The following is a 24,119-nucleotide window of genomic DNA, read 5'->3' as shown; positions in this document are numbered from 1 at the left end:
TATAACCTGTAGCTATTTATGGTTGTAAATATGTCGTAGGTGCCAGACGGTGGACATGGGAAGTAAGCCATATTTTGTAAAATACGCACGGTATATCCTTAACGTTTTTGTTGTTCTGCTCTCGTGTTAAATAACACATCGAATGCGTATTCTATCAAGTAGGCCTATTTAGAGGCAACATGAAACATTTTTGCAACCAAAAATAATAAAAAAAAATCGTCAACGAGAGGGACTGAAATAGATAGAAAGAGAGAGAGAGAGGAAGAAAGAAAGAAATAAAGGGGCGGGGAGGGAAAAGAGAGGCGGAGAAAGAATGTGAGGTCCATCAAGCGTTGAGTTGTAGCATTTGCGCAGACTAATCTGCACTGTTGCTACCAGGATTTGACTTGAACTTGTTTTATCTGAGTCAGTCATCTCTTCAAGATTAATTTAAAATTGCCTTCTTTCAAAGGAAAACAACTATACATTACTGGACCATCGTCTGTGTCAGGGATTCAAGAACATGGTGATCAAAGTGTACATAGCATCGTCCTCTGGCTCCACTTCGGTAAGGAAAAAGAGAACATAATATTATGAATAAACTTTTGCATTGGCCTGGCATACGCAGGATGCTGTTGTTGATCCTGAGTATGCAGGGTGTTTGTGATGTAGCCTACTTGGACCTTTTGTAATAGTTTACAAACAATTGTCACATATTGTTTTCTAAGTCATTAATTGGCTCATTAATCTGTTTTAGCATCATCATCATCCCCATTGTAAGTGTAGTAAAACAGACCAGTAACTGCATTAAAACACACTGCACTCTTTTCATTAGAAAGTGTGATACAGGGACAAATGCTCTCTCTCGCTCTCTCTCTCTCTCTCTCTCTCTCTCGCTCTCTCTCTCTCTCTCTCTCTCTCTCTCTCTCTCTCTCTCTCTCTCTCTCTCTCTCTCTCTATCTCTATCTCTCTCTCTCACACACACACACACACACACACACACACACACACACACACACACACACACACACACACACACACACACACACACACACACACACACACTAGTACACCACAGGAGTTAGAGAGGAAGTTAGAAGTGCACTTCTCTCTAAATAAGGGAACGTCTCCCTCTGCAGCTGTTAGTTAAGGCCGAGTCTATGTCAGCTTGTTTCCTGGCATGACAGTGGGTGGTTCTCTGTGAAAATGGGCCTGTTGTCAGTTGTCAACAGTTTGCAGGGGTAGACAGATGATCAACAACAATTCCACCAACTGTTACAGTGTATAGGGAATGAGAGGTGGCTGTACAGGGAGGAGTGAAGGCAGAAGCTGCAGCCATAAAGGAATGGCACCGACTCGACTCGCTGCTGACATATTTGGACATCACTCCTGGAGTGGAAAGAAAGCCAGTCCATTACATGTTGTATACTACAGTCCACTCTCTTTCTCCCCTTTCCTGTCCTCTCCTCTTCTAATAGGACTATCAGCTGTAGACATGTGGGTTCCACCCTTACAGACTACAGTGGGATGATGCAATCCTCATGGGACATCAGTTATACAGCTGGAGCTCAGGAACTGTCAGTTACAGCCTGTTAAAGTCCTGCTGAGACTGTTTTAAGACTGTTTCAGCCTTAAAACAGCCTTTCTCGATTCCTCAGCATCCAACTCAGAAACAATGGTGTTTATGAAGGCTATGCTTTTTTATTGCATTGTTGACAGTATTCATGCTGTTGTAGACATTTGCCCTCAGAAATACAGTATAGTTCTACAGTAAAGCCTGAGTCATGCATGTAATAACACATTGATAAAGCATTGGTAATAAGATAGCAGTTAGCAGTTCCCAGACAACTGGCATTGCTGCACTGAAGCTGTCTGGGAGAGAGTGCATTACTGGTCATTGATTTGTTGTTTAGAGTGAGTGCAACTGTTTGGCAGAGGACACAGACAGAGATACACACACACACACACACACACACACATTCTCACTCACTGTGGCAAGCAGCAGACTCTTCATATCTCACTCTGCATCTGTCCTGTTCTATCAGTCTGAAAAAACAGGAGTCCCCATTTGTTCCCACAATATGTCTAGTCATCACATGTAGTCAACTCTAATGTAGTTAAGTCTCTGGAAAAACACTGATTCAAAGTCATCATCAAACAAATCACAACAGAGTCTCCAGCTGAGCCCATGGATTCATCCCAGTGTATGAATATCTATGGCTCTATGAGGATTGTACCCAGGCACGGTAACCCCCAATGGCCCCTACCCCCCCCTTACCAAGAAAAAGAAAGGACCAGCCACAATGGGCCCTAGAGCTGAGATGTCCTCCTGATTAGTCACAGCCCAGTGAGACAGTCAGGGACAGTGGCTCTACTACCAGATCCCATGGCCTCCTGTACTAAAACACTGTCCATATAGTAGTACTCATGTGACTTTTTAGATGAAAGCATCTGCTAATTAATGCAAATGACATGCCTTTATGACACAAAGACACTGTTTATACTGTAAATTTCTTTCGCTTCCTTATCAGGTGACCTCTGCCAACCCAATCTGTCCAATCAGAGGGCCCCTCCCTGCAGACTGAGTAAATCAGATGAAGTTAAACAGAATGTTCACCCTAGGTTACCACGGTAAGGTTGCCTGTGTGTGTTCTAACCCAATCACACAGCCGGCTAACCCAATCACACCAAGAATGCATCCACCCACAATGGGCTGTAAATGTATCAGAGAGAGTGAAGGAAGGAAAGAAAGGAAGGGAGAGAGGAGGGGTGGTGAAAGAAAAGCATAAAGGTCTCATATCTCTGGGGCTCTAAAGAAAAAGTTATTGCCAGTCATCACATTTCAGAGAGAGAAAGAGAGAGAGAGAGCGAGCGAGCGAGAGCGAGCGAAAGAGTGAGAAAACCAGAGGGAGTGAGATTTTTGAAAGTTGGCCAGAGGAATGCTTCAGAATGAACACTTGACCCACTAAGACAGTCTTGCATTAGATATTTCCTGAATGTGGACAGAACTTAACCTTGCCCAGACAAACAATTATGCAAATCTATAGTAAATAGTTAGGTTTAAGCAAAAGGACAACACCTATAACTATAGCTTATTAGATGCCAATATCAAGCCACATCCCTCTTATGAATGCTCACTGACCATCTATCCAGACCTTCTAGATTAAGAAGGCAAAGAGGCTGAGGTGGGCGTTGTTCCTGCAATAACTTGGTCCTGATAAGAGGCCTGAACAGGGGCACGCTACCCCTCACCTCCTGCCTCCCCCTCAAGATTTGACCTGCCAAAAAGTGGCCCACAGAGAGGATGTCATCCTGGTTAGTCACAGCCCAGTAATCCATACCCGCCAGTATGAGTAACCAGCAGAGAAGAACAGTCCTACTGCCCCCGAGGCGCTGCTCATGTTACAGTGGTGCTGTGATCACCGTGTGTGGATGTGGTCCTAGCCCCGGAAGAACACTAAGTGTGTCCTACCAGAGGGCCTCAAAGCTGGGTTAGAGGACAGAGATACAGGGGCCGTGACGGAGCCCTTCTGTAACAAGCAGCTACAAGGATCTGGAGAGAGGGAAAGTGACTAGGAGAGAGAGATACAGAGGGGAGTATTGTTGGAAAAATGCAGGATGTTGGCTCCACCTGTAGATAAACATGATGTAATTAAGGACCTGATGGAATAAGGACAAAGTCCTTTAACAACAGGACAGCTTTTTACTGCATAATTTTTCACCCTTTCACTTTTTTCACCTTTCTTACTGTATATCAACACTTATATTGCAACCGCCAGTACGCAGAGTAAAAGTTTATACCACAGTAATTCAACTTAGGACTATGAATGTGTGTGCTCATGGATGGGTTCATACATGATTTAAGTGAGGTTGTTGTTGGTATTTTTGTGTAATGTGTGTGCGTGTGTGTTTAAGAGATTCAAATACTGTGTGTGTGTGTGTGTGTGTGTTCGTGAGAGAGAGAGATGTCTGAGTAGGACTCCTCCCCACAGTGAGCTTAGCTCTGGGGAGAGGTACTGTAGGAGTAAGTCTAACCATGTGCTGTGAAACCTGGCTGCAATGAGACAGTCTGGAGATCAAGCCGTGTCATAGTAAGTCCAGAACAGTCAGGACTTGATTTTCTACTGCAGCTACTCCTGGTACAGGTCCCACACCCAGTTGTCTGTGAAAGACTGGAGCTGACCTTCCTAAAATCCCTCTGATGACAGACAGATATTGATCAGAGTCTGTGTTAAGTCACATCTATATGTGGTAGCCAGCTAGGCTATGTTTTCAGCTCACAATTGATTTGGTCTGGGTTAGATTGATCTAGTCACTGAGTCATGTGATGCAATACTGTAGCTATTTTTGTTGTTTACAGTAAACCTGTGAAGTATTCAGGCAGAGTCATCATTTTTTATCTTCACATCCATTCATTCTTGTCCAAATTGGGTAACCCTTTTATAGATTATAGTCTTTGTTGTGTGTCCAATTTTAGAAGCTTGAATGCATTTTACTGCATGCACTATTTGCATTATTTAGTTGTACATTTGCATTATTTGTGCATGCAAAGATTTGGGCATCTGCTCTCAAGTCAAAGCTTTTCATTTGCCAGTTTAAAGCCTGTTGTATCCCACCGAGTTTCCAACAGGAACTACAGCTATGGAGTCAATCCAGGTCTCATGCTGAAGAGCTGGCATGACATGCTTGTGTTACGGGTTGGAAGGCCATATCAGGTCATACTGTAGGCATACTGTAAGTAGGGCAGAAATACAGCTTTGATAGACAAATACATATCAATCATTAACAAACTGATAAACAGTAACGTTGTATGTAGGTTTCACAGCACCCATACTCAACACTGGTTAGAACCACCTTGGAACACATTGAATCTGGCACACTTTAGGTTGCCACAACTGGTTTACCTATCCCAATATTCCTTTTCTCCAAGTCCACAAGTAGCAGGCAAATGTTGAAAACAGTAGTGCTCTAAATGATCTAAACAGGAGATTACAAGTTGTGTCTGTTAAAGCAGGACCAGCCTCTAGTCTAGCCTGACCCTAACCTATATGGTTAAGTTTTTCATCTCTCCCTCACTCTCTCCCCCTCTCTCTCTCTCTCTCTCTCTCTCTCTCTCTCTCTCTCATCCTCTCTCTCATCCTCTCTCTCTCCATGTTACACACTGCACTAAATCCGTCCTTCCTTTCAGCATTCCTAAGTGAGCCAGCAGAGATAAAGGGGGGTAAAAAGAGAGAAACGAAAAGTTGTTTCGCCACTCCCTCAGGAGGGGGGAGGGGGTGTCGGTTTACCAGCAGCACATAGGAGGGATGGAGCGAGATGGAGAGAAGGGGGGAGCGAAACAGAAACAAGGAAGAGGAAAAGAAGGGGATTCTCGCTGTGCAATTAGAGTGGGGAGGCAGATGGCAGGTTGCCAAGTTCCCTGCCAAATTAATTTAGCCTGGCACCAGGACAATGAAGGCTTGTTAGGGGAATGGCTCGAGAAGGGAAGACAGGAGTGGAGGAGAAAAGACAGAAGGAGAGGAGGGCGGTGCAGAAGGAAGAGTGCAAGGGGGTGAGGAGAGAAGAAATGATGGAGGACAAAGAGAATGTGAGGGGAGACCCCAAACGCTTCTGACTGGTCTCAGAGTGTGTTGTGTGTTTGTGTGTGTGTGTGTGTGTGTGTGTGGACTGACCGTTCTACATGATGGGCTAGGTCTGCCCGAGGGAGTGTGTGTGTGTGTGTGTGGGGGGGGGGGGGGGGTGCATGCAGAACAGGCAGTGAGTGCTTCAGGACTTTGGCCTGCGGAGGAGGACAATCATTGAAGGATTCAGACAGTGGAACTGTTCATCTGTTGAGAACATTCAGCCAACAGCGTCATTCCCATCGCCTCTTATCACTCTCCATAGACAGACGCGTTAATCCACTAGTGTCCGTGGGAGTGTGTGCACAGACAGACAATAGATGCCTTGTTTTTATAACTCCTAATCACAAACCTTTGCACCCGCCCCGTCTTTCACTCCACGTGTGTCCTTCCGTGTGTATGTCTGTGTGTGTCTGTGCGTGTGTGTGTGTGTGTGTGTACTTTTTGAAAGCTGCAAGAAGCAGAGTAGGCCGTGTCTCCCTGTGGCTGGCCTTATTTGGCGTGTTTGACCACTTGCCTCCTCCCGACTACCAGAGGACCGCTGGCTTCCGTCTGTCCTTATAGGGCCATCTTCCCCCTTACACCCACCCACCCTCCCCACGACGGCCCTGATTGGACCGTAGTCTCATACCCCGGCCCACACACACATAAACACTCACACACACACACACCTGCTAAATATCTGGATCAGAACTGCCTCTTGTCTTGCAAGACAAGTAGTTTGTTCTTTAATGTGTGGTGGATTGGGTTCAGGACATCTACTGTGTACAGAGGATGCTGTCTCTAGTAGAAAAGTGGCTCGGACTACACCCCACCATGTAGAGTATGTTTAGTTCATACTGCAGGGTTTCACTTGGCCTGAGATGAGTATGTTTCAGAGACCAGTTTCTGTTCTGTGTGCACTAACCAACAACTTTTCTTCCCTCCTCCCCCACTGCCCGCCTCCCTCAACTTCCTCCCTTATCCCCCTCTCGACTCCCTCCCTCCCTCCCCCACCCCCCTTCACCCCTTCCAGATTAAGAAACAGCAGCAGGATGTGATGGGGTTCCTGGCGGCCAATAAGATTGAGTTTGAGGAGTGTGACATAGCGGCCAATGAAGACAACAGGAAGTGGATGAGGGAGAACGTTCCGGAGGAATCGCGGCCTGCTGCGGGGAACCCCCTCCCCCCACAGATATTCAATGACTGCAAATACTGTGGGGTGAGGGCCAGACACACACCCCCTCACACACACTGTAACATGCCCACAGAGAATCTGCCTATCTATGTGTCTGTATACACACCTGAGTAAACACTTCTATTGAGTGTATTTGCATATCACTTCCCCCCAAAAACACGCACACCCTGTGGATACTCAAATGATGTACCTGAGCAGCATAATACTGCTGAATGTCTTTAATGAGTACTCCTCCAACAGGTCTAACATGCATGCTTTATGCTTTTCCTATAATAGACCAGCTTAGAATAGAGCCATCACAGCTACGCAGAGCTTGTAGATTCAGTAGCGACGAACGGATGAATGGATGTCCCCTTTTAGTGCTGGTAATGCAGGAATGACCTGTATACAAAGAGATATAGCTTCTGGAGACTCACAGCTGTAGTACAATGTGTGTGTGCCTGAAGTGCTTGACCAGCGTGTCCATTCAGGTCTTTTAAGTGATAAAGCTTCAGTGTCCGTTCAGTTCATAAACAGCTCTTCCCTTCTCCTCCCTCAGAACTACGAGGCGTTCTTTGATGCCAGAGAGGACAATGCTGTCTACGCCTTCCTGGGGCTGACCGCCCCGCCTGGCTCCAAGGTACATCACCTTAACACCACCCATACCATACTACCTTAACACCACCCATACCGTACTACCTTAACACCACCCATACCATACTACCTAAACACCACCCATACCATACTACCTTAACACCACCCATACCATACTACCTAAACACCACCCATACCATACTACCTTAACACCACCCATACCATACTACCTAAACACCACCCATACCATACTACCTAAACACCACCCATACCATACTACCTTAACACCACCCATACCATACTACCTTAACACCACCCATACCATACTACCTAAACACCACCCATACCATACTACCTTAACACCACCCATACCATACTACCTTAACACCACCCATACCATACTACCTTAACACCACCCATACCATACTACCAAAACACCACCCATACCATACTACCAAAACACTTCACATGACTCTCTTTCTGTACCTCTTTCTTTCTCTCTGGCAACTTGGCCCCCTTTCTCTGCCTTACATGGTGCTGCAGAGAGGTCAGACCGTCACCTTAGAGACTGGGGAGGTTCCTCAGTTTAACAGAAGCTTCATATAAAAAGCAATACCATCCATAAGTCTACATGAATAGAAATTAATCTCTCTCCTCTATCCACCTTTCTCTTTTTGTATTTCTCTTTTTCTCTCGCTCCACCTCTCTGTCCCCCTCTCTCTTTACCTCTCTCTTGCTCGCTCTCTCTCCCTGTTCTACAGGAGGCCGAGGCTCTTGCCAAGAGAGAGCAGGGGCAGCAGTAGCCAAACTGTGACCCTCAAAACACAAAAAACACCCGACCTAGAACCAGGACCGGAGGACCGCTTGCGTCATTTTATCCCACTTCCGTCTCCGATCATACTAGCTCTTCAACTATGTCTTGAATGTTTTTATTGTTGATGTTGTTCAGCTGTGCCTTATGCGATCAGCTGACGCGAGGTACTAGAGCTGAGGATGATGTGAAACCAGCAACAACCCTGTGTTCCGCCATCACACCTCAGCCCTATTGGGCGATCTGTTGGAATGTTCAAACGTGTGGCATCATTTTTTATGTGTACTTGCACAAACAGACATGAGAAATTGTGTGCACACTTAGAATGATAGTCAAAACTAGTATCTGCCATAGATGGGATAGACACAGACCTGAGTTGCTCACATGGGTTTGTCAGGATGGATCAACATGTTATGTTTTCAGGTAACGGGATCAGTGTTGATCGTTTAAATGAATGCTTAAGGTCTGGCCTATCCTCCCACCAGAATCTTTAGCACCTTCGTCAAGAGTTATTTTATACCAAGGACCCTTTCTTAATAATTTGATTAGCTCTATATTGTTTTATTACTGTTTTGATAGCAAGCTCTTTTCTTTGAAATGTGATGAAACGAGACAACATGCCAAATCTTAATCTGTAAAGGGAGCGGGGAGGAGAGCGGAGTTGTTTTGACATTCATCATTGTCGATAGGTAAAGGTGTGCATGCGGGGATAATCCTAGTCTTCGTTTTCAACATTTTCCCTTCAAAGCTGTAGTGTGTCGTCATCTGCTTGGTCCTGCTGAGGCCTGCTTCCCTCAGCTAGGGTAGAGACACAGGCTCCTCACGTATACTCTAGCTCCGTAGACAGTAACATCTTTAAAAGCAAACTCCATTGAGACGATCTTTCTCTCCTCTCTGCCCTCTCTTTTTCTCTTGATCAATATCTCTTTCTCAATGTCTCCCTCCTTTCTTTTGTCTACCCTCCTGCTTCCCTATGATAGTCTTATTTTTGTGTACAATAAAGATTTGAGTTTACAAAATCTTGAGTTTCATTCACTTCCTGGAAGGCAATACCCCTCAGAGTTTTCAGTGTATTTTAAACACAAAAGAATAGTCTGAACCTTTGGAACCATGAAGGAGTTCCTCCTAGTCACGAGTGTATATGTTTAAGGGAAGTTGATGTAAGAGCTTTAAACCAGCCAATTCCTTACTTCAAGCACCCCACATTAACCAGGTAAGCTAAAGGCTATGCTTTTGACAGTTTCTTACTTTCGAATATAGTTCATGTAAGCCTAAAGGGATTAATTCACTCACAAGTACAAAGTTCTATTTCTTACAGGAAATGAGCTTTCAGCTTCTCAAAGGGAAGTGTTACATGAGGTCCGAGGAACTTCCTCCTGTTTTCACAGTTCAAAAACCTCAGAATCAGTCTTCATAAGTTGTAGATCTTTGCTGCAGCAAATAAGGTTCACAGCCAACCTTGGTGTGTAGAAGTTACCTAGAATGCCTGGAGGTTAAATAAGTGTGGTAATTTCTGTGTAGCAAAATCCTAGGAACAAGTATTTCTCATCATTAGTGCTGCTTTCAACCTTTTCCCTTCATACGTTTTCACGTAAATCACATTAGTTTCACATATACGTATTATTGCAGTGGGGTGTGGATTGTGTGTGTGATTGTGTAAAGGAATGAGTCAAGTGCAGAAGTGAAAGAAGAAGAATCTTTCCAGTAAGCTGTGGGGAGTGTTAGTCCCTTTTTCGTGCTCTTCAGGGCAGGATAGACGAACGGACAAGCCGGAGAAAGGGACCAGACCGAGGGAGAGAGATCCCCAGTGCCATGCTGGGTGAGGGCTTTCTGAGAGCTCTGCCATTCAGGGTAGAGAAGCAGAGCGCTCGCACTACCGGAGCCTACACGCACACAACAGCCACACACACTCACTCCAACAGCCGCTTCAATGGAACAATGCTGGATGCAAGCCCACTCACCTTGTCTGCAGGAACAGGTGGGTAGAGGCTGGACCTTTTTTGTTTGAGCTGGTTAGTATCTGATATACTGAAGCCAGTGTCATTTTAGAGAGAAGAATCAACTGCTCATGTATTTGGTGATGAAAACATTTTACATTTACATCATTTATATATCATCCTTTATTCACATTACACACTCAAATATTTTAACCAAAGCATACAAAGACTGCATTTAGTAAATGCAAGTGATACTGTAATCATTTTAGCAGATACAACAATCTTATTTTGCTATCTGACGTGTCTAGGTCTGTGGCCGGAATTGCCAGGCCTGACCCAAAGCCTGGAGCTGACAGTGAAGCCTCAGGCTGCCACGGCCCTCTTCATCCCCCCTTGCTTCACTGTGGCTCCCCCTTCATCTCAGCCCTCCATTAGCTGGGACAGCAGTAGTCTCCTCCAGCAGTACCCTGACCTCCGGCTCGGCTTGAACCGAAGGAAGCACGATGCCTCAAACAGCCCAGAGGGAAGTCCTGATCCTGGGCACGGTGTCCTACACCAGGCCTCTGAATGTCCACTCTACTTACACAAGCCTGAGAACCTGGAGTCTCAGGGGGATCTTGCGGTTGCTGAGACTGACCAGGGCTATCTGGCGATGGGGGACAGTGGGGTGCAGAGCCTGGAGCTGCCTGGAGCAGGGAGGGAGCCTCTGTCCAACTCCCTGCTGAATGGGATGCTGGAGAAGCAGCTGGATGAGGTTTACCTGCAGCACCTGACAGACAGCTTGGCCCATTGCAGCTCCGTGCCCGGATGTAGTCTGCTCCGAGGCCTGGTCCCACCCCCCCAGCCCGACCGCCAACCACAGGGCCCCGACTCCCTGGCCGTGGCCCTCCAGGGGGAGGAGCCAGGGCAACAGAGTAGCGTGATTAGCTATATGAGCGCCCATGACACCAACTTCAGCTCACCCGTCCTGCGTATATCTGATACTGGACAGACACCTGCTCCTGCTCCATGAATGCTCACACGCACAGACACCCTGGCAGCGAAACACTGTGCATCTGCCCCAATCTGACACCTGCTGTTGGTTTTCGGTACTGCAGGACATCCATTTTCCATGACAGCGTTCACAAGGGGGCTCCCGCCAATAAGCATGTCTATGTGCGTGAAGCATGTTCTCTGTTATTGTTTGTATCTGCTCTATGTTCTCTGTTCTCTCTACTGAAGTGGTTTTCAATAAAATCTAGCCATCATTCTTTAATGGACAATGTCTGTATGTGTGTGTGTATGTATGTGTGTATGTAACACTGATCCTCTCCAGAGCCTATTACTGCTGGTTGGGTATCACTGCTTGCTCAGGGATTCCTGTGCACATTAGTGGCTGCGTCAACTCTTACTGTGTAGTCTGCCCTCTCTCTCTCTCTCTCTCTCTCTCTCTCTCTCTCTCTCTCTCTCTCTCTCTCTCTCTCTCTCTACTCTCTCTCTGTGTCTCTCTATATGTGTGTGCATGTGTGTGTGTGGCCTGGCTATTCACCCCCCACTCTCCACTTCCAAAACCATCCCACTGTTGCTCCCCTCTCCAACACTCTCCCTGTCTCCCATCAATCCTGGCATTACTAAGGTGAGGATGCATGGACTTTGGACACCCGCTCTGCTGCTCTGTCTCTCCCTGGGTGAAGCTCCAGCCTTGACCCCCTCATCCGAGTCCACTCAGCCCCAGGACGGGGCCCCAAGGTTGGGCTTGAATAGCAGCGAGCCTGGCCCTTCCCTGGATCTCCCCATGGCTCTGAGAGTGTTCAGTGTGGACTACCATCATGTGCAGGCGCCATTTGAGATCGTGCTGTGGATTATGCTGGCCTCCCTCGCAAAACTGGGTATGGCTGTCAATCTGCTGCCGCTGGACAAACACACACTCAATAAATAAAACTCATGTCAAATGCAGACATTCAGTTTAGGCTTTCTCTTTCTTTCCGTCTCTCCCTTACTCTCCCCCCTCTCTCTCCCTCTCTCCCCCTCTCTCTCCCTCTCTCTCCCTCTCTCTCTACCTCTTCCCCACTCTCACTCTGTCTCTTAATTCAACCATATTTTCTGTACGCTGTGATAAGAAATCAGATCTGTCAGATTTAATGGGGAGGGAGAGTGTTGTCTGTGTGTGTGTGTGTCTGTGCGTGTGTCCGTGTGTATGTGAGTGTGTGCTTGTGTGTATGTGTGTGTGTGTGGTAGAGCAGCAGCCACTCATTGTTGCGGTTCCCCTCCTGCCGTTTAACAGTGCACACATCCTGTAACTCAGTCAGTAATAAAGGCCTGCCATGTAACACAGGAAACAGGGTCAGAAGGGGAAACTACTAAACACAACAAACAGTAGGGATTGAAAGAAGTGTTTTCTGTGGTGTGGATCCAGCCCCATCCCATCTCAATGGAAGGCTGTGCATCTGGTCTTGGCCTTGGGGATGTCAGCAGCACAGAAGGACATCAGGAATAGTTTAACAGGAAACACTGGATGAAAAGTGACCCGTAACCCTGATGGATTCCTGTTCAGTTTCCCCGTCGATCTTCATTTCTCCCCATCTCCCTCTCCTGCCTTCTCCTTGCTTGCACGACTTGATTTTGTTCCCCTTCCTTGATCGCTTCATCCCACCTCCCTCTCTTCTTTGCTCTCTCCTGTCGCCTCACCCACCTCACCCACCTCACCCAACTCACCCACCTCACCCACCTTACCGACCTCACCCACCTCACCCAACTCACCCACCTTACCGACCTCACCCACCTCACCCACCTCACCCACCTCACCCACCTCACCCACCTCACCCACCTTACCCACCTTACCCACCTCACCCACCTCGCCCACCTCACCCACCTTACCCACCTCACCCACCTCACCCACCTCACCCAATTCACCCACCTCACCCACCTCACCCACCTCACCCACCTCACCCACCTCACCCACCTTACCCACCTCACCCACCTCACCCAACTCACCCACCTCACCCACCTTACCCAACTCACCCACCTCACCCACCTCACCCAACTCACCCACCTCACCCACCTCACCCACCTTACCCACCTCACCCACCTGACCCACCTTACCGACCTCACCCACCTGACCCACCTTACCGACCTCACCCACCTGACCCACCTTACCGACCTCACCCACCTTACCGACCTCACCCACCTCACCCACCTCACCGACCTCACCCACCTGACCCACCTTACCGACCTCACCCACCTCACCCACCTCGCCGACCTCACCCACCTCACCCACCTTACCGACCTCACCCACCTGACCCACCTTACCCACCTCACCCACCTGACCCACCTTACCGACCTCACCCACCTTACCGACCTCACCCACCTCACCCACCTCACCCACCTCACCCACCTGACCCACCTTACCCACCTCACCCACCTGACCCACCTTACCGACCTCACCCACCTGACCCACCTTACCGACCTCACCCACCTTACCGACCTCACCCACCTCACCCACCTCACCGACCTCACCCACCTGACCCACCTTACCGACCTCACCCACCTCACCCACCTCGCCGACCTCACCCACCTCACCCACCTTACCGACCTCACCCACCTTACCGACCTCACCCACCTGACCCACCTTACCGACCTCACCAACCTCACCCACCTCACCCACTTCACCCACCTCCCCTATCCAGGGTTCCACTGCTCAGGACGCGTCCCGGCCGTGGTGCCAGAGAGCTGTCTCCTCATCATGGTGGGGCTGCTGGTGGGCGGGGTCATATACGGTGTCCGCCACTCAGCCCCGCCCACCCTCAGTGCCGACGCCTTCTTCCTGTTCCTGCTCCCGCCCATCGTATTGGATGCAGGCTACTTCCTGCCCGGCCGTCTGTTCTTCGAGAACCTTGGCACCATCCTCTGGTAGGCTGTGATGTGTGTGTGTGTGTGTGTGGGGTGGGGGGGCAGAGGGCGTTGTATGTGTGTGTTCTGACCTACAAAGTGGAAAGCATCCCATTACCATGTTGGGTAAAGCTATGCCCATGGTTGTCTCTGTCTCTCTCTCTCTCTCTCTCTCTCTGTGTGTGTGGATGTCCCCCCTCGGCCTCCAGGTACGCGGTGCTGGGCACCCTGTGGAACGTGCTGGGGATCGGCCTCTCTCTGTACGGGGTGTGTGTGCTGGCTCACTCCTCCTTGGGGGACGTGTCCCTGCTTCACTGCCTGCTCTTCGGCTCGCTGATCGCTGCCGTGGACCCCGTGGCCGTGCTGTCCGTCTTCCAGGAGATCCACGTCAACGAGCAGCTGCACATCCTGGTGTTCGGAGAGTCCTTGCTCAACGACGCCGTCACGGTGGTGAGGGGAGAGAGAGGGGGAGGGGGCTGTTAAGGGTCTACAGATGGAAACTCTCTCTCTAAGTCTAAGTCACCCCCCCTCCCTTCTCCCCCTTCTGCCCTTTAACCTCTTTCTATAATTGAACTCCCCCCCCCTCCCCCTCTTCCAGGTGCTCTACAAGCTGTTTGAGTCGTTCCTGCGTATGCCGGTGGTGTCGGGTGTGGACGTGCTGCTGGGGGGCTGCAGGGTGCTGGTGGTGGGGCTGGGGGGGCTCTGTGTGGGCCTCTTCTTCGGCCTGTTGGCGGCGCTGACGTCGCGCTTCACCTCGCGTGCGCAGGTCATCGCCCCGCTCTTCGTCTTCCTCTACTCCTACCTCTCCTACCTCACCTCCGAGATGCTGCACCTCTCCGGAATCATGGCGTGAGTCCCGCTGTCGGATGTGCCTGTGCGCGTGCGTCGCTGTATGTGGGCGTGTTTGCGTGTGTGTGCGTGACGGAGAGAGATCCGTTGAAAAAGACGGAGAAAGATTCAGTGAAATTGCCAACATGACATTTAGAATTGATGGCTACGCGTGTATATTTGTAAACGTGTTTGTGTGTTTTGTCTGTGTGTGTGGGGTTGTGTGTGTGTGTGCGTGCGTTTGTGAACGTCCTCCAGCATAGTCACATGTGCAGTGACCATGAAGCAGTACGTGGAGGCCAACGTGTCGGAGCGCAGCAACACCAGCATCCAGTACTTCCTCAAGATGTGGAGCAGCGTCAGCGAGACGTTGATCTTCATCTTCCTGGGCGTGTCCACCATCCAGGACGTCCACATGTGGAGCTGGCCCTTCGTCTGCTCCACCCTGCTGCTCTGTCTGGTCTGGAGAGCCACCGGTAGTCTGAACACGCCGCTGGAACTCTCTCTGTCCTGGGAATGGCTAGATCGGAATTGACGCAATGTAGTGGTGTCGTTTGACCCTTCTCTTTTCTATTTTCTTTTCTCCATTTCCTTCCTTCCCTTTCTCTTCCTCCCCTCTCCTCCTAGGAGTCTTGCTGCTGACAGCAGTTGTTAACAAGCTTCGTCGTAATGCCGTGACCTTTAGAGATCAGTTCATCATCGCCTACGGTGGCCTGAGAGGGGCAATCTGCTTCTCCCTAGTCTTCCTCATCGATGACTTCCCCAAGAAAAGACTCTTCATCACAACCACCATCGTGGTCATCCTCTTCACTGTATTTGTACAGGTGAATGCACAAAGGAAAAAGATATTGAAGACTGCTTACACATTGTACTTTATTTGGATTTCAGTTGGTGTGTGTGTGTGTGTGTGTGCGTGTGTGTGTGCATGAGTGTAGGGGATGACTATCAAGCCCCTCGTGGAGCTGTTGGAGGTGAAGAAGAAGAAGAGAGCTCTGCCCACGGTCAGTGAGGAGATCCACAGCAGGGTGAGGCTCCCGCACTGCTCACCAGACACTCAGCCTGGACACTGGGTGACCCAACAGGACCGAGGATGTTCATGTCCATACCAGTAACAGCCTGGTGTCTGCTCCCCCAGCTCCTGGATCACCTGCTAGCAGGCATCGAGGACGTGGTGGGCTACTGGGGACAGCACTACTGGAAGGACAGGTAAGGGACTCCCCCACTCTACACAAGCTGCCGTTTCTGTACTTCCCAATCAAACCAGCAGATGGCGATAAACACCACACTTTTGAAGTGAACCAAACCAATGTATTATTTTCCAATGAATCACCCAGGCGATGTGTTTCCTGTCTGTGTCAGGTTTGAGCAGTTCAACAGGAAGTACCTGCGTCGCTTCCTGATTCGTGAGGAGCGCCAGGCGCGCTCCAGCATCCTGAGGGTCTACCAGGAGCTGGAGAGGAGGGAGCAGAGAGGAGAGGAGGAGGAGCCACCGTGAGACCCCCATGCTTCCCCCTCACCTCCTTCCTCCTCCTCACTCTCCCGTCCACCTTCCTCCTCTTCCGCTTTGTCCTGACTTTCGATCGTCTCCTTTCTTCTTTGTCGGCCGTCTGTCCGTCCTCTCCTTCACTCATGGCTCTCCTCTCCTCCCTCAGCCCTGACCCTCGTTCCCAGAGCAGGTCCCTCCTGCCAGAGGAGATGGACAGCATCAGACGCATCCTCTCTAGAAACCTGCACAACTTCAACAACAAGGTAACCAGCTGTGTGTGTGTGTGTGTGTGTGTGTGTGTGTGTACCATCGCTGTGTCATGACATAACATGAAGGTCCATGAAAACAGAATGCATCCTGTGTAAGCATGTGTACCATACATACACTTCAGTAAATCACCTGTGTGTGTGTGTGTGTGTTCCTCCCACAGCAGACACCAGCCTACAGTAGACACACTCTTCACCAGGACGCCACAGTGGATGGAACCAGGAAGCCCCTGCGCAGACACCAGAGTCTGGGCGAGAGACACTCACACTCCCCACACACACCCTGGACACAGGTACACACACACTCACACACCCCACACACACCCTGGACACAGGTACACACACACTCACACACCCCACACACACCCTGGACACAGGTACACACACACACACACACCCCACACACACCCTGGACACAGGTACACACACACACACACACACACACACCCCACACACACCCTGGACACAGGTATACACACACTCACACACCCCACACACACCCTGGACACAGGTACACACACACACACACACCCCACACACACCGTGGACACAGGTACACACACACACACACACACACACCCCACACACACCCTGGACACAGGTACACACACTCACACACACACACCCCACACACACCTTGGACACAGGTAGATACACATACATGCATGCACACACATACAAACACAAACTGACAGCTTGTGTGTCCAGCAGGGAGGGGACGAGGAGTTCCGAGGTGTTGAGAGGGTGAGGGCAGGACTCACCAGGTCTCACACAGGTACAGCAGCCCAGCCCACGCTCAGCTGACCTTTCACAAGTTGATCATTCTCTGCTTCTCTACTGTACCACCTAACCCCAGGGTTGCCTACCCCTTTACTGTAACTCCCTTTCCCTCCCTCCCTCCCTCCCTCCCTCCCTCCCTCCCTCCCTCCCTCCCTCCCTCCCTCCCTCCCTCCCTCCCTCCCTCCCTCCCTCCCTCCCTCCCTCCCTCCCTCCCTCCCTCCCTCCCTCCCTCCCTCCCTCCCACCCTCCCTCCCTCCCTCCCTCCCTCCCTCCCTCCCTCCCTCCCTCCCCCCCCCAGTAGTGGGATCCAGCCCTTCCCTCCTGGACCCCCCATGGCCAGAGGACCCCCTCTCCCCGTCCAGGCTGGAGCAGAACCCCACAGCCCCACGAGCCCCCAAGAAGCTCAGCTTTGTCCTGGAGAAAGAGACACAGACGGGAGGGGAGAGACTCTAACAGTGACAAGTATGAGAGGTCACCACCACATTCTCACATGTTCACATATACACATATATAATCGTATATGAAGGTTTGAGGATGGCAAGGGGATATGTTCTGTGGACAGTATTCAATAATAAAAACAATTAGTGGTTCACAATGTCTGGTTTGTGTTCATGAGATTTTCATCCACATGATGCTGTCTTGAAATGGTGCTGTTTGTGTTTCATTGATGAGCAAAGCAGTTGGAGCCAAGATAGTCCATTCTGTCATGAGCTGCCCTGCTATGTTTTGGGAGGTACAAAGAGAGAGAGAGAGAGAGAGAGAGGGGGGGGGAGGGAGAGAGAGAGAGAGAGAGAGAGAGAGAGAGAGAGAGAGAGAGAGAGAGAGAGAGAGAGAGAGAGAGAGAGAGAGAGAGAGAGAGAGAGAGAGAGAGAGAGAGAGAGAGAGAGAGTCCAAAGTTGGGAGTGCTGAGTGAAGGGCGTAGGGTGCTAACAGGATTTCTTACATCTCCTGTCTAATTCGTTTTCCAAGTGTCTTTCTTGCAGTAGCATCCAGGAGAGAAATACTTGTCTGTCATAAATACTTTCTGTCACACACACCACACGCACACACACATACCACATTCCACAAGAGCACATACAGTACACACACTAGATACACACATCACCCAAACACTCAACAAATCGGACTATGAAGCTCCTTTTCATCGCTCCCTTACTTGTAATTTATTTATCTTTCTCTCTTTCTACTTTTTAACTTTAACCCTCTACTCTCGCTTTTATTCTCTCTGCCCCTCCCGCTCTCTCTGTTTACAAAAGTTCCCCTCACCAGGGTAACTCAACCAGTATAGGCTTACTCTGCTTCCTAAAATAACAGTCACCCCCTTCCCTGCTGCTCCTCCCCCCTCCTCCCCTCCCCCCTCCCCCCTCCCCCTCCACACAACCTCTCACCCCACCTCCCTACCCTCTGCTGTGAGGGTCCGTCGCTCTGTGTGAGTCCCAGCGAGGGTCAGTCAGTGGGCTACACATAGTGGTGGTTGAAGGCAGAGAGGGTCCGTGTGGAGAAGACAGCAGGTTCAGGAGGCCAGGCTGGGCTGAGAGGACAGGATCTGAGAAGCAGAGCTAGCTGGGGAGAGGGAGACAGGGGGCTGACAGGCCGTGTGTCAGAGTGCAGTATGAGGCTGGGGGCTGTGGCTTTGGCGGCAGGACTGTTTGGGGGGCTGGGGACGTTGTGCTTTCTGCTGGCTTTCGGGACGGACTATTGGTTGCTGGCCAGTGATGGCTGTGGAGGCTACGGACCAGTGGTTCTGGAAGTAGAACCTGGCAAGAACCAGACCACCAACACCACAGTGGAGGTAGGGGAGAGTGGATACAGCAACACACATGGTGTTTGTACACATACACACGCATGCACATGCCACTCGTAAATGGATCACTCTTATAAAATGTCACTTACTGGTCCACCAAACAGCGTCAACCAGTGACTAATAGCTATATTACAGTGAATAAGGAAGCTTGCTTTTCTAATAAGTAGTTTGAATACAGTGCCTGGCTATCCAGCATCATCCATCATGCTCTGACAGCTGTATGGAGAATATCCGTCATCTGGCTTTTATAAGTCATTTGCAGGAACGCACGCCACGTTCACGGTTCTGTCTCTTAAAACCTCCCAGGTACCATGGGTTAGAATCGCAAACACGTTAAGTCTAGACAGGTCCTGGCTCTAGCAGAACCAGGGGCCCACAGTCACTTTTAATCAAATCATCAGCTAAATGAATAAAAAATGTCAACTGTAAAAGTGTTACGCGAGTGTGTGCGTGCGTGTGTGTCTGTGTGTGCGATTGGTGACATGCTTTAAAACGGGATTGTCATCATTTTATTGAAAACAGACAGAGGATCGGAATTCAGAGTACGTCTGTCTCACTCTCTCCATCTGTTTCCTTCTCTTTCTGTCCACCTCTCTGTATGTCCCTCTCTCTCCTCCCTCTCTCTCCAACGGAGGTGGTTCCGTCTCTCACTCTGCACCACGAGGGCTTCTTCTGGAGGTGCTCGTTCCAGGCCGAGCCCTCCATGCACGCTGTCTGGGCTGTACTCTTCAGTAAAGTACCCTCTCCCTACCACACATCCCTACAGCGTACCAGCACATCACAGGCCCAGATACTCTCTAGTCAGTGTGCTGTACCTGGTCGTTATCACACAGCTGTTTCAATCAATATAACAAGCAGAACATTGTACCGTGAGAGTGGACAGGTCAAGGTGCTCTTCAGGGAGAGACAGAAGTGTGAATACCATTCAGCATCCAGCGGTCAGGGTTTGGTGCTCCGCCGTTGACTCCTCCCTGTCACGTTCTTTCTCAGCTAACCAACCAGAGACCAAGGTGTGTATCCATGGTTACCTCTTTCCCTTTCCCGTTGCCTTGGGACCTGTGCCCCACCCCATCTATGATGCCACGGCAGGTAAAGCACGCCTACACACGATTATACATGCGTGTAGGACAACACACAAGACACAGCCACACAAACTGATCGTGGTCATTCGATCTGTTCTGTGTTTTGAATGAGAATGGGCACTTTGTGTTTATTTCCTATGATGGGTGTAAGGGTGCTGTCGTTCAGGTTTCCCCTCAGAGGTAAAGCTGATGGTTGTGGTTGTTGTGGGTGTGTGTGTTCCCCAGTGTTCCGAGGGTTCTGGACCCTGCTGATCATCCTGGGGGTGGTGTGTGCCCTGGTGGGGGGGTTCCTGCTGCTGTGTGCTGTCCCGTTCCTCAGTCCTAAACTCTACCGTCTGGGTGGAGAGTTCCTCATCTCCGCTGGTATGAATTTACTGTGGGTGTGTGTGTCTGCGTGACTGTGTGTGTGTGTTTATTTTAAAATGCACACACACTCACACACACACGCAGGGTCCTTCTCTGTCAGCTGTCCATATCCGTCACATGACACACACACTTAGCGTGCACAGCAGCAGATGTCAGCCTGCAGTCCCTATGACGACAGAAGATGTAAACATTGCTGCCGTGACAACCGAGGTGGGGTCTGCATTCCGTTGGTGTTTCTCATGACAGACAGAGACAGACGTATCATCCATACACACAAACACAATAATGATAAACACACAGTGAGATACATATTCAATCTGGGTCCGTCTCTGTTTTTTTCTTTCTCCTCTCTCTCTCTCTTTCTGTCATTGTTCATCTTTCTCTATCTCACACGTTCTCTCTCTCTCTCTCTCTCTCTCTCTCTCTCTCTCTCTCTCTCTCTCTCTCTCTCTCTTTCTCTGTGCTGCAGCATGTCTGTTCCTGACCCTGCTGGTGCTGTATGTCCTTTGGGCAGAGCTTGTGGATGTTCCGAGGTATGTCCTGCAGGAGAGGGGGGAGACGTGCCACAATGCCCAGGTCTCAGTGCTCTACGGCTGGTCATTCATACTGGCTGGAGCTGGGGTCCCTCTGGAGGTCCTGGCTGGGCTGCTCTTCCTGCTCATAGGCAGACATCTGCAGGCTAGCCAGTAGAGAGTAGAGGAGATAAGGGGAGAGGGGATGAGGGGAGAGGAAAGGAGATGAGGGGAGAGGAAAGGAGATGAGCAGAGAGGAAAGGACTACCCAGTGCCATGTGACTGTGTCATATTGTGTTTTCTAAATACTGACCGGGGGAAATATCACCGACATCACCACCTCCTGGACGTAAGGAGTTTGGAAACATTCAGATAGTTGTTGTTGTGCACTACACTGAGCACATATTTTACTGAAGTTGTTGCAGGAAACCATCTCCACTGATAACATATATATATATATATATAAATACATTTTATTTCATTTTACTCATGATCTATCAATGAAAGATAATACTGTATATTCCATGCCATTCTTTATTAAACAAAGTTTTTGACTGTAGAGCAAATATTGTTTTAAACTCATTCTGTACAACATTATTGATCAAAAATCATTAAAAACATTCTTGATTTCATTGTATCATGTTTTCCTTGTGTTCAACAACCAGCAGTGATGCCGAAGGATAGACCTGCAACGAAACATCTAAAACACAAATGCTAATAAAACCAAGACAAGTGTTTGTGAAAAAACAACAACAACCATAACACCTGCGCCTGAAACAAGAATGGGTGTTTTTCTGAAGAGAATAGAATTGTGAGAACACTATTTTCAGCTGTACGTTATATATTGGAGAGGCTTGGTGGAAGCAGCTGCATGCCCTTCACAGAACCTGGAGCTAGATCAAAGAGCAGTGGAGGAGAGACGCGAGAGATGGAAGGGGAAGTGGATAGAGGGTGACAATTGGGGTAAGGGTGTGTGTGTGTTGGGTAAGGGGGGTAGTTGTGGGTAGGGGGGTTGATGTGAAATGAACAGCTGTTTCTGGGGTTAGTGTGTGTGTGTGTGTGTGTGTGTGTGTGTGTGTGTTTCCATCGGCCCCTTTTCCCCCTTTGCCCCAACATCCTTCACTCTCTCTATATGTCTTTGTTTCTCTTTCACTGTATCTCAGGCTAGGGAATCCTTCCCAGAGCATCAGAAACACACACACACCTCCTCCTGTGTGATGGTATCGTTCCCGCTACACTACGAGGACCCACTCGGGGCCCAGATTCCTGAATTGGCCACGTGTGCTAACAAGCTGGTGGGCTCTCCATCACAGCTATCAGCTTTCATCTACCACGCTCACAGAGAAAGGCTGTCGGCTTCAAAGACTTCACTGATCAAACACACACACATCCACATGCACGCGCACACACACACCCACATGTATTCATATATAAAAACACACAACACATAGACACACGCACGCACCTTCACATGCTGAGTTCAAACCGCTTATCAGTGTCATAGAAATCATAGAACACCAACACTAATTGCTGAGGGAAAGAGAGCGCAGTGTTGCTGCTGTGCGAACGTGTGCTTGTATCTCACTGTGATACCCATGGCACCACACAGTAGTGTACGCAGTGGCAACACAAACACTGACTCCACACAGCATGTGCATGGTGGAACAGTCTCAATGCATTCTGCCTTTCAGCCAGCAGATGGCAGTCCAACTTTCCTTTTAGACGAGCACACACATAATCACCCCCTTTTCACCACGGCTCAAAACAATGTCAGCCTTTTGCATCCACTCGTTGTCTAGGATGTATAGGCCACAAGGAATGGAAACAAGGAGTGAACAAGGAGTCCACCTTAGAGTATTGAGATGAAACCCTACTGGAGAGTGCAAGAACGTGAGGGGCTGAGGCTTAATCAGCGTTAATTAACCCTGTGTCTCCTTCCATGTCACACAGCACAATGGCAACACAGCAGTGCCTCATTAGGGGAACGATATAGTCAGGACAGCAATTGTGGTGTAAAGTGATATAGCGCTATGCTATGTAAATTAATACAATGTCATTGACAAGATGATAAAACTATTATATGCCTTATGGATGACCCAGAGAATGTAAAGAGAGGGATAATGGGATAGTGTGTGCGCGCACGTGTACAATAATGGGACGGTGTGTATGTGTGTGTCTGTCTGCATGTGTTAGTGTGCATGTGCACGTGTGTGTGCATTTGCTTGTGCACACGCGTGTGTGTTGCTGTGCCTTCGCGCGTTAGTGTGTGTCTGCTTTTACAGACATTCACTGTATCACCTATTCAGGTCTAGAGCAGGAATGTGAAGAGTCCTGGCTGATCCTCAGTAGAAGGTTTTAGTGTTGGCCCCTCAGAACGGACCTCAGGAATCAAACATCTTAGACATCAAAGAGTGGAACCCAGATCTGGATCTGGACCTGAAGCTGGATCGGACTCAGGGAGGAGAACACAAAGAAGCTAAGCCCTCTCAGAGCTCTGTTCCCGGGAACACCTGGGTCGCCCACTCCAGGGGCTCTAATCCTAAACCCAGACAACGAGGGGGGGGGGGGGGGGGGGGGCTGCTAGGTATGGACCCCCCTCGTCCTTTAGTCCCCTAACTCCCTGGGTGAGCAGATTACATGTTATGTGTGTGTGTGTGTGTGTGTGAGGGGCCAGGCTGATACAGCCTCTCAGATGAACGTTTCCCCCCTGTCTAAAACATCGGCCCTGATAAGAGACGGCCGGCGAGGACAGTCTTAGCGTCTCTCTCTATCGCTCTGTATCTCTCTGTTACCACTTCTTTCCCTCTGCCTCTCCCTCTCTCTCTCTCTCTCTCTCTCTCTCTCTCTCTCTCTCTCTCTCTCTCTCTCTGTCTCTCTCTCTCTGTCTCTCTCTCTCTCTCACTCACTCTCACTGCCTCTTTCTATTCTTTTTCAACCCATCAAATCCCCTAGCCCCGGAGCTCCAGCCTTGGTGGATGTGAGCCCACCCCTGCCGCCCCCTGTCTCCCCGGCCCGCCTACACCCCAAAGC

At 49.5% G+C, this 24,119-nt stretch overlaps 4 protein-coding genes across 5 annotated transcripts; all 4 read left to right on the top strand.

Moving 5' to 3' along the window:
* Positions 1 to 310: 310 nt before the first annotated feature.
* sh3bgrl (SH3 domain binding glutamate-rich protein like) lies at positions 311 to 9,180 on the top strand. Of its 2 annotated transcripts, XM_084682478.1 has the most exons (5): positions 311 to 547; positions 2,511 to 2,610; positions 6,616 to 6,801; positions 7,316 to 7,396; positions 8,112 to 9,180. In XM_084682478.1, the coding sequence occupies exons 3-5, from the start codon at positions 6,640 to 6,642 to the stop codon at positions 8,151 to 8,153; spliced, it is 285 nt and encodes a 94-aa protein (XP_084538604.1). In that variant the 5' UTR covers positions 311 to 547; positions 2,511 to 2,610; positions 6,616 to 6,639; the 3' UTR covers positions 8,154 to 9,180. The 2 variants fall into 2 exon arrangements, with proteins under 2 accessions (XP_084538604.1, XP_084538521.1); XM_084682395.1 differs by lacking the exon at positions 2,511 to 2,610 and having other exon boundaries at positions 314 to 547.
* Positions 9,181 to 9,801: 621 nt separating this feature from the next.
* On the top strand, positions 9,802 to 11,341 carry LOC146302398 (uncharacterized). Its single transcript, XM_084699049.1, has 2 exons — positions 9,802 to 10,139; positions 10,407 to 11,341. The coding sequence occupies exons 1-2, from the start codon at positions 9,974 to 9,976 to the stop codon at positions 11,108 to 11,110; spliced, it is 870 nt and encodes a 289-aa protein (XP_084555175.1). The 5' UTR covers positions 9,802 to 9,973; the 3' UTR covers positions 11,111 to 11,341.
* Positions 11,342 to 11,790: 449 nt separating this feature from the next.
* On the top strand, positions 11,791 to 17,909 carry LOC146302397 (sodium/hydrogen exchanger 2-like). The gene is made up of 13 exons (XM_084699048.1): positions 11,791 to 11,966; positions 13,764 to 13,986; positions 14,175 to 14,415; positions 14,564 to 14,814; positions 15,052 to 15,269; positions 15,421 to 15,617; positions 15,729 to 15,818; positions 15,929 to 15,999; positions 16,153 to 16,284; positions 16,446 to 16,542; positions 16,710 to 16,838; positions 17,257 to 17,320; positions 17,624 to 17,909. The coding sequence occupies exons 1-13, from the start codon at positions 11,873 to 11,875 to the stop codon at positions 17,776 to 17,778; spliced, it is 1,962 nt and encodes a 653-aa protein (XP_084555174.1). The 5' UTR covers positions 11,791 to 11,872; the 3' UTR covers positions 17,779 to 17,909.
* Positions 17,910 to 18,757: 848 nt separating this feature from the next.
* On the top strand, positions 18,758 to 21,721 carry LOC146302396 (transmembrane protein 182-like). Its single transcript, XM_084682270.1, has 5 exons — positions 18,758 to 19,117; positions 19,764 to 19,860; positions 20,120 to 20,218; positions 20,437 to 20,574; positions 21,047 to 21,721. Exons 1-5 carry the CDS (start codon positions 18,938 to 18,940, stop codon positions 21,265 to 21,267), a joined length of 735 nt encoding a protein of 244 aa, XP_084538396.1. The 5' UTR covers positions 18,758 to 18,937; the 3' UTR covers positions 21,268 to 21,721.
* The last annotated feature ends 2,398 nt before the right edge of the window (positions 21,722 to 24,119 follow it).

This window comes from Hypomesus nipponensis, chromosome 1 (assembly GCF_054491055.1).
Source record: "Hypomesus nipponensis isolate SF chromosome 1, ASM5449105v1, whole genome shotgun sequence".
Classification (NCBI taxonomy): Eukaryota; Metazoa; Chordata; class Actinopteri; order Osmeriformes; family Osmeridae; genus Hypomesus; species Hypomesus nipponensis.
Note: the sequence above shows the minus strand (reverse complement) of the source record. Positions and strands in the feature narration are given on the sequence as shown.